Source organism: Anolis carolinensis, unplaced genomic scaffold (genome assembly GCF_035594765.1).
Source record: "Anolis carolinensis isolate JA03-04 unplaced genomic scaffold, rAnoCar3.1.pri scaffold_15, whole genome shotgun sequence".
NCBI classification, from domain to species: Eukaryota; Metazoa; Chordata; class Lepidosauria; order Squamata; family Dactyloidae; genus Anolis; species Anolis carolinensis.
Window position 1 is genome coordinate 9850719 of NW_026943826.1, and position 12546 is coordinate 9863264.

Sequence of the window (12546 nt, forward strand, 5' to 3'; positions counted from 1 at the left end):
ATTTTCTCAAGCGTATAGAATATAAATAAAGCCATCTATGTATGTATTGTGTGTGAATGTGTATATATGTTGAATGTATATATATGTACAAGATGTTTGATAAGAGGCTGGTCGAGAACTTTCTGGCCCGGCTAATCAGGGATTTATTTATTTATTCTCGAGAGCCGTTTTAAGCGGGAGATTTGGCCAAAGCTGTCTCAGGGGAAGGTCAAGGAAAGACGGGGCAAAATGTTCCGTCGTAATACTAAAAGCAGGTTGAACAACATATACGTCCGGCTATCAAGATCTCAGGATATGGTGTCTAGGGCTAGTTAGGCTGCTTTTAATCATTCGCTCTCAAGCAACCAGAAATAACATTTACTTGGCATCCTCAGAAATGAACCCTATCCCGATGCCCGTAATATAAGCCTTAAGTTGTACATGATCGTCCCCTGAAAAAACACACACACACACATATAATATAATATATATATATATAACACATATATATAAAACCTATGTATAACACACAGCAGCGCCACCATGTGTCCAGGCCTGGTACTACAAGAATGAATATGTGTTGTCAAAGGCCGAGTTGCTGCGAGTTTGTGGCCATGCTCCAGAAGCATTCTCTCCTGACGTTTCACCCACATCTATGGCAGGCATCTCCAGAGGTTGTGAGGTCTGTTGGAAACTAGACAAGTGGGGTTTATATATCTGCAGGGTGGGAGAAAGAACTCTTGTCTTGCAATGTTGCCATTTGGCCATCTTGGTTACCATTGAATGGCCTTTCAGCTTCAAAGCCTGGCTGCTTCCTTCCAGGTGGAAAATCTGGACAGTAAATAAAGAACAACACTAAAAAACAACAACAAAGGAAACAACCAGGGTCAGCTAACACTTCCCAGCAAAGGATTCCCCCAGGCTTTGAAGCTGCAAGGCCATTCAATGCTAATCAAGGTGGCCAATGGCAACACTGCAAGACAAGAGTTCTTTCTCCCACCCTGGGAGATATAAACCCCGGAGAGAATGCTTCTGGGACATGAGGGTGCCTGCCATAGATGTGGGCGAAACGTCAGGAGAGAATGCTTCTGGGACATGGGGGGTGCCTGCCATAGATGTGGGTGAAACATCAGGAGGGAATGCTTCTGGGACATAAATGTGCCTGACATGGATGAGGGCGAAACGTCAGGAGAGAATGCTTCTGGGACATAAGTGTGCCTGCCATAGATGTGGGCGCAACATCAGGAGAGAATGCTTCCGGGACATGAGTGTGCCTGCCATAGATGTGGTAGAAACGTCAGGAGAGAATGCTTCTGGGACAGGAGGGTGCCTGCCATAGATGTGGGTGAAACATCAGGAGAGAATGCTTCCGGGACATAAGTGTGCCTGCCATAGATGTGGGCGAAACGTCAGGAGAGAATGCTTCTGGGACAGGAGGGTGCCTGCTATGGATGTGGGCGGAACGTCGGGAGGGAATGCTTCTGGGACATAAATGTGCCTGCCATAGATGTGGGCGAAACGTCAGGAGAGAATGCTTCTGGGAGATATGTGTGCCTGCCATAGATGTGGGCGAAACGTCAGGAGAGAATGCTTCTGGGAGATATGTGTGCCTGCCATAGATGTGGGCGAAATGTCAGGAGAGAATGCTTCCAGGACACGAGGGTGCCTGCCATGGATGTGGGCGAAACGTCAGGAGAGAATGCTTCTGGGTTTCCATCTTCCACCTTGAACATACAACAAAGCATAAGTTATTTTTATAAATTAGTATTTTTCCACCAAAAAAGAACTCCCAACGGCCGCCGGCTCATGTCAAACTGCTTTATTACATCTTAAATAACAGTACATTTTAATATAATCTATCTTGCATCCAGCTTTCTTGAAGTACACTGACTTTTTAAAATTAAATACAAAAAAAAGAGGAAGGGGAGGTGAAGGGATACAAGGGCGTGGAGGAGAAAGCGCTGCGGGGGGGAAAAAGGCGAAACCGAGGCCTCGAAATGTGTGGCAAAGGTGGCGGTGCGCTCGGCCCGGCATCTTCCATTAATTCGGCAAAACCAAATTCAGATTAATTTGATTTAAATAAAGCCCAACTCCTCTCTCCCTTCCCCAGGAGAAACCTACAGAAATTGTTGCAAAAAATGAGTATTTATTAGACTATTCCAAGTTGTGTATTTATTATTATTATTATTATTGTGTTGTCGAAGGCTTTCAGGGCCGGGATATCACTGGGTCGCTGTGAGTTTTCCATGTTCCGGAAGAATTCTCTCCTGACGTTTCTCCCACCTCTACGGCAGGCATGCTCAGAGGTTGTGAGGTCTGTTGGAAACTAGGCAAAGTGGGGTTTATATGTCTGTGGGAGGTCCAGGGTGGCCTTGTTCCAGAAGCAGCACTCTCTCCTGACGTTTCACCCACATCTGTGGCAGGCGTTGTGAGGTGTGTTGAGAACGAGGCAAGTGGGGTTTGTATATCTATGGAATAATGTCCAGGGTGGGAGAAAGAATTCTTGTCTCTTTGACAGGAGAGAATGATTCTGGGACATGAGGGTGCCTGCCATGGATGTGGGTGAAACGTCAGGAGAGAATGCTTCTGGGACATAAGTGTGACTGTCATAGTTGTGGGCGAAACATCAGGAGAGAATGCTTCTGGGACATGAGGGTGCCTGCCATGGATGTGGGTGAAACATCAGGAGAGAATGCTTCTGGGACATGAGGGTGCCTGCCATGGATGTGGGCGAAATATCAGGAGAGAATGCTTCTGGGACATGAGGGTGCCTGCCATAGATGTGGGCGAAATATCAGGAGAGAATGCTTCTGGGACATGAGGGTGCCTGCCATGGATGTGGGCGAAACATCAGGAGAGAATGCTTCTGGGACATGAGGGTGCCTGCCATAGATGTGGGCGAAATATCAGGAGAGAATGCTTCTGGGACATGAGGGTGCCTGCCATGGATGTGGGTGAAACATCAGGAGAGAATGCTTCTGGGACATGAGGGTGCCTGCCATGGATGTGGGTGAAACATCAGGAGAGAATGCTTCTGGGACATGAGGGTGCCTGCCATAGATGTGGGCAAAACGTCAGGAGAGAATGCTTCTCAAACATGGTCAGACAGCCCGGAAAACTCACAACAACCTACTGATTCTGGGCATGACAGCCTTCGACAACACAATAATAATAATAATAATAATAACTTCCGTAGGTTCTATGCAGAGGAGCGACAGGAGATAAGCAGGCTTTCTTTTCATATATATATATATTTCTTTTGTTATTGTTGTCGTTGTTGTTTAAAAAGAAAAAAAAAAAGAAACAGGTTAAACACATTAGTCTCAGATGCACTTTTTGAGCATTTCTACAGCATGCGATTCTAAAAAGAGTAATCCAACCGAAACAGATGTGTGTATGTTTCCCACCCTCCCTCCCTTCTTCCCCTTGTTCTCATTCAAACTTAAGAAAAAAAGTTTTGTTTTCAAAGATCGTTATTTTAAAAAAAAAACGAAAAGAATAATTTTGTACACGGTTTCATACACAAAGAATCGATGGAAATTAGCCAAGCGCTGGACAGGGTTTTTTTTTCTCTCTCTCTTTCGAATTTTAAATCTTGTGTTGTCGAAGGCTTTCGTGGCCGGAATCGCTGGGTGGCGGTGAGTTTTTCCGGGCTGTGTGGCATTCTCTCCTGACGTTTCGCCCACATCCTCAGAGGTGGCGAGGTCTGTTGGAAACGAGGCAAGTGGGGTTTTATAGATCTGTGGAATGATATATAGGTAAGCCGCCCCGAGTCCTTTCGGGGAGTACAAAAATAAAATTCTGATTAGTTTTTATTGTTGGGATATTATTATCCCAATTAGTTCTTCAACTTTTCTTATTTCTTATTTTTCCCAATAAAATTATTAGTTATTGTTGGGATATTATTACCCCAACTTTACTTATTTCTTTTTTTCCCTACTTTTCTTTATTTAAAACATTCTCCCAAATTTTTATGTAATCGAAACTTTTTTTCCTTTTCAATAAAAAATTATTGATAAAAAAATAAAATAAAATTACTATTATTATCCCCCCAGGGAGGAAGCAGCCAGGCTCTGAAGCTGAAAGGCCATTCAAGGCTAATAATAATAATTATAATTATTATTATTATTCTCCTAGGGAGGAAGCAGCCAGGTTCTGAAGCTGCAAGGCTAATAATAATAATAATTATTATTATTATTATTCCCCCAGGGAGGAAGCAACCAGGCTTTGAAGCTGCAAGGCCATTCAAGGCTAATAATAATAATAATTATTATTATTATTATTATTTCCACAGGGAGGAAGCAGCCAGGCTCTGAAGCTGAAAGGCCATTCAAGGATAATAATAATAATAATAATAATAATAATAATAATAATAATAATAATAATAATAATTCCCCCAGGGAGGAAGCAACCGGGCTTTGAAGCTGCAAGGCCATTCAAGGCTTATTATTATTATTCCCCCAGGGATGAAGCAGCCAGGCTTTGAAGCTGCAAGGCCATTCAAGGCTAATCGAGGTGGCCAACTGCAACGTTCACCGTTGCCTCCAACAGACAAAGAGTTCGATATTCTTTCTCCCACCCTGGGCCATTGAATAGCCTTGCAGCTTCAAAGCCTGGCTGCTTCCTGACTGGGGAATAATAATAATAATGATAATAATTTTATTTTTTATCAACAATTTTGATTGAAAATACTGTTTTTAACATATAATCCATAATTTTAAAACACAATATTTTTAATAAAAATTGTCAAAAAAATAAAATTATTATTATTATTATTACTATTATTATTGTTGTTGTTGTTCCCATCCTGGACATCATTCCACAGATATATAAACCCCACTTGCCAAGTTTACCACAGACCTCACAACCTCTGGGGATGTCTGCCATAAATATGGCGAAACGTCAGGAGAGAATGCTTCCGGAACATGACTATACAGCCCGGAAAACTCACAGCAATCCAAACAAGAGTTCTTTCTGCTACCCTGAAGATATATAAACCCCACTTGCCTCGTTTCCAACAGACCTCACAACCTCTGGGGATGTCTGCCATAAATGTGGCGAAACATCAGGAGAGAATGCTTCCGGAACATGACCATACAGCCCGGAAAACTCACAGCAATCCAAACAAGAGTTCTTTCTGCCACCCTGGAGATATATAAACCCCACTTGCCTCGTTTCCAACAGACCTCACAACCTCTGGGGATGCCTGCCATAGATGTGGGCAAAACGTCAGGAGAGCATGCTTCCGGAATATGGCCATACAGCTCGGAAAACTCACAGCAACCCAAACAAGAGTTTTTTCTCCTACCCTGGAGATATATAAACCCCACTTGCCTCGTTTCCAACAGACCTCACAACCTCTGGGGATGCCTGCCATAAATGTGGGCGAAACGTCAGGAGAGAATGCTTCCAGAATATGACCATACAGCCTGAAAAACTCACAGCAACCCAAAGAAGAGTTCTTTCTGCCACCCTGGAGACATATAAACCCCAAATGCCTCGTTTCCAACGGAACTCACATCCTCTGAGGATGCCTGCCGTAGATGTGGGCGAAACGTCAGGAGGGAGTGCTTCCGGGACATGATCATACAGCCCGGAAAACTCACAGCAACCCAAACAAGAGTTCTTTCTCCCACTTGCCTAGTTTACAACAGACCTCATAACCTCTGAGGATGCCTGCCATAGATGTGGGCGAAACGTCAGGAGAGAGTGCTTCCAGGACATGATCATACAGCCCGGAAAACTCACACTAACCCAGAGATTCTGGCCATTCGACAACACATTATAGTGTCTGATAGGAATCTAAATAATGCAAAGAGATGGCAGAATGGGGTGGGAAAAAAATATTATTTTGATTCCCCTTAAAAGGTGATTTTTTAATTAAAAAAAACAACAACATCCATGATATCATGTACAGCATGTGCTCGTTTATCTTACTTCTTAACATTATTCTATATATGCAACATTTTCATGTGTGTGTGTGTGTGTGTGTGTGTGCAACACATTTGTGACACCGACAAAATTTGGAAAATAAAAAAAAAAGAAAATTATTCCGGGACTAAATTTACAGCATTAACAACCCCAAACTTGGGCTCCGGACAGACAGACTCCCGTGTCTTGGCTCGACAACCAAACTTGGAAAGCGAATCGTATTGAATTAAAAACAAAATATGAACAAGAAAGGAAAATATCGATCCTGCTACAAACACGACTTCGAAGTTGGAAAGTGAGATTTTAAACCCCGCCCACCCCCGAAAACGCAAAAATGCAGTAAAACCAATGGTTCTGCCGTAATATTATTATTTGTTTTTAAAACTACAGTGAAAGTTAAAAGTTGTCTGCTTCACAATTTCCGGTTTTGTTTGGACATGCTTTTTTTTACACAAGTGTCGTTTCTCTCTTTTAGTTTCCTAGACGAAAAGTGGTCCCAAAAGGAATGCACAATTATTATTATGATTATTATAATTATTATTTTTGTAACTTTGCTATTTTTTTTTATACAACCACACAACTTTTGTTTTTCCTTCCGTTTAAAGAGATAAATTGTGCTCTTCGGTGGCCGGGGAGGGACGGGGCGAGGCGGGGCCGGGGGTGTCCGAGTTAGTACAGTTGTAGTCGAGACAGAATTGGAAACTTGCAACCCTTGGAAAACGTCTTCTAGGCGGCGGAGCAGAGTCCTGGCAAAAAAACACACACACAACACAAGGTTCGGTTCAGATTATTTTTAAAATATTTCACAACTGGCTTAGTGCCGCCAGAAAGTCAGAAGGCCACAACGCTGCTCTCCTGCTTCCATCCTTCATTCCTTTTCCTCTCCTTTCTCTTCCTTTCTTCCATCTTTTTTCTTTCTTACTCCTCTCTCCCTTCTCCCTTCTTTCCTTTCTTCTTCCTTCCATCCATCCATCCATCCATCCTTCCTTTTGTCCGTCTTTCCTTCCTTCCTTCCTTTCCTTCTGTCCTTCCTTCCATCCGTCCATCATTCCTTCCTTCCTTTCATTCCTTCCTTTCCTTCTGTCCTTCCTTCCTTCCTTTTGTCCTTCCTTCCTTCCTTCCTTCCTTTCCTTCTGTCCTTCCTTCCTTCCTTCCTTTTGTCCTTCCTTCCTTCCTTCCTTTCCTTCTGTCCTTCCTTCCATCCTTCCTTTCATCCATCCATCCGTCCGTCATTCCTTCTATCCTTCCTTCCTTCCTTCTGTCCTTCCTTTCATCCATCCATCTGTCCGTCATTCCTTCCTTCTATCCTTCCTTCCTTCCTTTCCTTCTATCCTTCCTTCCTTCCTTCTGTCCTTCCTTCCTTCCTTCCTTTCATCCATCCATCTGTCCATCATTCCTCCCTTTCCTTCCTTCCTTCCTTTCCTTCTATCCTTCCTTCCTTCCTTCCTTCTGTCCTTCCTTTCCTTCTGTCCTTCCTTTCATCCATCCATCCATCCATCTGTCCTTCCTTCCTTCCTTTTGTCCTTCCTTCCTTCCTTCCTTCCTTCCTTCCTTCCTTTCATCCATCCATCCATCCGTCATTCCGTCCTTCTATCCTTCCTTCCTTCCTTTCCTTCTGTCCTTCCTTCCTTCCTTTTGTCCTTCCTTCCTTCCTTCCTTCCTTTCCTTCTGTCCTTCCTTCCTTCCTTCCTTTTGTCCTTCCTTCCTTCCTTCCTTTCCTTCTGTCCTTCCTTCCATCCGTCCATCATTCCTTCCTTCCTTTCATTCCTTCCTTTCCTTCTGTCCTTCCTTCCTTCCTTTTGTCCTTCCTTCCTTCCTTCCTTCCTTTCCTTCTGTCCTTCCTTCCTTCCTTCCTTTTGTCCTTCCTTCCTTCCTTCCTTTCCTTCTGTCCTTCCTTCCATCCTTCCTTTCATCCATCCATCCGTCCGTCATTCCTTCTATCCTTCCTTCCTTCCTTCTGTCCTTCCTTTCATCCATCCATCTGTCCGTCATTCCTTCCTTCTATCCTTCCTTCCTTCCTTTCCTTCTATCCTTCCTTCCTTCCTTCTGTCCTTCCTTCCTTCCTTCCTTTCATCCATCCATCTGTCCATCATTCCTCCCTTTCCTTCCTTCCTTCCTTTCCTTCTATCCTTCCTTCCTTCCTTCCTTCTGTCCTTCCTTTCCTTCTGTCCTTCCTTTCATCCATCCATCCATCCATCTGTCCTTCCTTCCTTCCTTTTGTCCTTCCTTCCTTCCTTCCTTCCTTCCTTCCTTCCTTCCTTCCTTCCTTTCATCCATCCATCCATCCGTCATTCCGTCCTTCTATCCTTCCTTCCTTCCTTTCCTTCTGTCCTTCCTTCCTTCCTTTTGTCCTTCCTTCCTTCCTTCCTTCCTTTCCTTCTGTCCTTCCTTCCTTCCTTCCTTTTGTCCTTCCTTCCTTCCTTCCTTTCCTTCTGTCCTTCCTTCCATCCTTCCTTTCATCCATCCATCCGTCCGTCATTCCTTCTATCCTTCCTTCCTTCCTTCTGTCCTTCCTTTCATCCATCCATCTGTCCGTCATTCCTTCCTTCTATCCTTCCTTCCTTCCTTTCCTTCTATCCTTCCTTCCTTCCTTCTGTCCTTCCTTCCTTCCTTCCTTTCATCCATCCATCTGTCCATCATTCCTCCCTTTCCTTCCTTCCTTCCTTTCCTTCTATCCTTCCTTCCTTCCTTCCTTCTGTCCTTCCTTTCCTTCTGTCCTTCCTTTCATCCATCCATCCATCCATCTGTCCTTCCTTCCTTCCTTTTGTCCTTCCTTCCTTCCTTCCTTCCTTCCTTCCTTCCTTCCTTCCTTCCTTCCTTCCTTTCATCCATCCATCCATCCGTCATTCCGTCCTTCTATCCTTCCTTCCTTCCTTTCCTTCTGTCCTTCCTTCATTCCTTCCTTCTGTCAGTCATTCCTTCCTTCTATCTTTCCTTCCTTCCATCCTTCCATCCTTCCTTCCCTTCTTTCCTTCCTTCCCTTCTGTCCTTCCTTCCTTCCTTCCTTCCTTCCTTCCTTCCTTCCTTCCTTCCTTCCTTCCTTCCTTCCTTCCTTCCTCCCTCCCTCAGGGGAGCGTGCTTGCTCCATCAATGTTCAACATCTACACAAATGACCAGTTAATGCCAGAAGGAAAAGAGAGATTCATCTATGCTGACGATTGTGCCATCACCACTCAAGCAGAGAGCTTGGAAATAATTGAATAAAAGTTCTCTGAAGCTTTAGGTGCTCTTACTGCCTATTACAGGGAAAACCAGCTCATTCCTAATCCATCTAAAACACAGACATGTGCTTTTTATTTTAATAGCAGACAAGCATCTCGAGCTCAGAGGGTGACTTAGGAAGGAAGCATTGCAACACAACAACACAAACTTGAAAACTTTCTTTCCTCCCTTTCTCCCTTCTCCAGCCCTGATAAAAACCTGCCTCACAATCATGTCTCCAGGGCAACACGCCCACACGTCCCTCCACCCTTTAAAACATAAAAAGAGGGAAAAATACCCCAAGACTTTAATTCCAGATCTTGAGGAAGCTATCCCACGATCCTGTTGCCACCGCCATCCCGTCGTCAGTGACGCCTAAGCAACTGACTCGATTATCGTGGCCGGCTAAGACACCTGGAAATCAAATACACACAGGAAGAGAAACAAGAGAATAAAATTATTATTAAATATAATAAAATTATTATTATTATTATTATCATCATCATCACTGTATCCAAGAGAATGAAGACTCTGGGCATGAAGAATGTCAACAGTACTCTCAAGTAGCCATTGATAGCTAAAGAGATCTCAAATTACAATCTATAATTAGCATTAATTAGCATCGAAGAGCCTTGCAGCTTCAAAGCCTGGCTGATTCCTGCCTGGATAAATCCTTGGTTGAGGAAACAATCAGGGACAGCTAACACCCAACAAAGGATTCCCCCAGGCAGTAAGCAGCCAGACCTTGAAGTTGAAAGTCTGTTTGTTGTACGGTATGTTTATTTTATGAGTTGTTTTAGGCACCTTGTGCCATATGAAAGCCGCTCCGAGTCCCTTTGGATGGTGGTGGGGGTACAAAAATAAAATATTATTTTTATTTTTATTATTATTATTCCCTCAGGCAGGAGCAGCCAGGTTTTGAAGCTGCAAGGCTTTTAAACGCGAATCAAGGTGGCCAATTGCGATGTTCACACTTGCCTCCAGCAGACATGAGTTCTTTTTCCCACCCTGGACATCATTCCACAGATATGTAAACCCAACTTGCCTAGACCTCACAACCTCTGACAATGCCTGCCACAGATGTGGGTGAAACGTCAGGAGAAATGCTTCTGGAACATGGCCAGACAGTCCAGAAAACTCACAGCAATCCAATAATCATCATCATCATCCGAAAATACATCACACAGTCCTAAACACTTGGGAAGTGTTCGACTAGTGATTTTGTGATATGAAATCCAGCATATATATCTCTTTTGCTGTGTCATACTATGTCTTTGTGTCAATAATAATAACAATAATAATAATATAGTAATAGCAATAATAATAATAAAGTAATAATAATAATAGAAAATAAATCACACTTGGGAAGTGTCTGACTTGTGATTTTGTGATACGAAATCCAGCATCTAGATCTCGTTTGCTGTGTCATACTATGTCTTTGTGTCAATACTAATAACAATAATAATAATATAGTAATAGCAATAATAATGAAGTAATAATAATAAAAAGTAATAAATAATAATAATAATAATATTAGGAAATATATAACACAGTCCGAAACACTTGGGAAGTGTTTGACTTGTGATTTTGTGATATGAAATTCAGCATCTAGATCTCGTTTGCTGTGTCATACTATATCTTTGTGTCAATAATAATAATAATAATAATAATAATAATATATTAATAGTAATAATAATATCATATAATAGTAGAAAATACATCACACAGTCCTAAACGCTTGGGAAGTGTTTGACTTGTGATTCTGTAATACGAAATCCAGCATATAGATCTCGTTTGCTGTGTCATATTATGTCTTTGTGCTGATAATAATAATAATAATAATAATAATAATAATAATAGAAAATACATCACACAGTCCTAAACGCTTGGGAAGTGTTTGACTTGTGATTTTGTGATACGAAGTCCAGCATATAGATCTCGTTTACTGTGTCATACTATGTCTTTGTGTCAATAATAATAATAATAATAATAATAATAAAGAATCCTAGAGTTGGAAGAGACACCCTTCACAGTCGCTCAAGGTTAGTATTAGTAAGCATAACAACAACAATACAAAGTCCAGCACATATATCTCGTTTGCTGTGTCATGCTATGTCTTTGTGTCAATAATAATAATAATAATAAAGAATCCGAGAGTTGGAAGAGACACCCTTCACAGTCGCTCAAGGTTAGTATTAGTAAGCATAACAACAACAATACAAAGTCTAGCACATATATCTCGTATGCTGTGCCATACTATGTCTTTGTGTCAATAATAATAATAATAAAGAATCCTAGAGTTGGAAGAGACACCCTTCACAGTCTCTCAAGGTTAGTATTAGTAAGCATAACAACAACAATACAAAGTCCAGCATATAGATCTCGTTTGCTGTGTCATACTATGTCTTTGTGTCAATAATAATAATACAAAATCCTAGAGTTGGAAGAGACACACTTCAAAGCTGCTCAAGGTTAGTATTAGTAAGCATAACAACAACAATACAAAGTCCAGCATATAGATCTCGTTTGCTGTGTCATACTATGTCTTTGTGTCAATAATAATAATACAAAATCCTAGAGTTGGAAGAGACACACTTCAAAGCTGCTCAAGGTTAGTATTAGTAAGCATAACAACAACAACAATACAAAGTCTAGCACATATATCTCGTTTGCTGTGTCATGCTATGTCTTTGTGTCAATAATAATAATAATGCATGTATTACCCGCCTCTCCTTGCACAACATCATGAAAACAAAGAGACAAGATTTGCGGAGCGAGGGAGCTGACCTGCTCTGTCTGCTTTGAGCGTGTCCCAGACGTTGCAGTTGAAGTCGTCATATCCGGCGAGGAGAAGGCGCCCGCTCTTGGAGAACGCGACCGAGGTGATGCCGCAGATGATGTTGTCGTGGGAATAGACCATCAGCTCCTGGTCGGCACGCAGGTCGAAGAGCCGGCACGTGGCGTCGTCGGAGCCGGTGGCAAACGCATTGCCATTTGGGAAGAACTGGCGGGAGACACAGAAACGGGCCCGAGGTTACAAACCAGGCCGCCGTTGCGTTCCCGCCCCTCTTGCGGTGTTTGCGTCCGCACGTACGCAAATGGCGTTGATGTCCGACTCGTGGCCGGTGAAGGTTTGCCGGCACATTCCTTCTCGGACGTCCCACAGCTTGGCGGAAGCGTCGCAGGCGCCGGAGACAAAACACTTGGAATCCGGAGCCAGGGACAGGCTCATGACGTCGCCGGTGTGGCCAGTGAAGGTGGTCGTTTGCTGGCCCGTTTCGATGTCCCAAAGGGCACTGTCACGAAAAAAGAAATCATTTTGTGTGTGTAATAAACACACAACTCTAAACCCGGGTGCGGTTTCAAAGAGTTTGGACCAAGGATGATGGGACTTGCAGTACCTTCACTCACTTCCCGAGCTCACTGTGACCCCCA

General features: G+C 42.9%; 1 protein-coding gene across 4 annotated transcripts in view; it reads right to left on the reverse strand.

Annotated features, from left to right (window-relative positions):
- Window positions 1–1783: 1783 nt before the first annotated feature.
- The window catches only part of gnb1 (G protein subunit beta 1), a 63545-nt gene continuing 52782 nt past the window's right edge, over window positions 1784–12546 (reverse strand). For all 4 annotated transcript variants that reach the window (XM_062965703.1, XM_062965705.1, XM_062965707.1 and 1 more), the window contains exons 8-11: window positions 12206–12407; window positions 11899–12115; window positions 9410–9525; window positions 1784–6656 (exon numbers count right to left, since the gene is read on the reverse strand). In XM_062965703.1, the coding sequence (XP_062821773.1) occupies window positions 9419–9525; window positions 11899–12115; window positions 12206–12407 (526 nt within the window). In that variant the 3' untranslated portion in view covers window positions 1784–6656; window positions 9410–9418. The remainder of the gene's footprint in view (window positions 6657–9409; window positions 9526–11898; window positions 12116–12205; window positions 12408–12546) is intronic.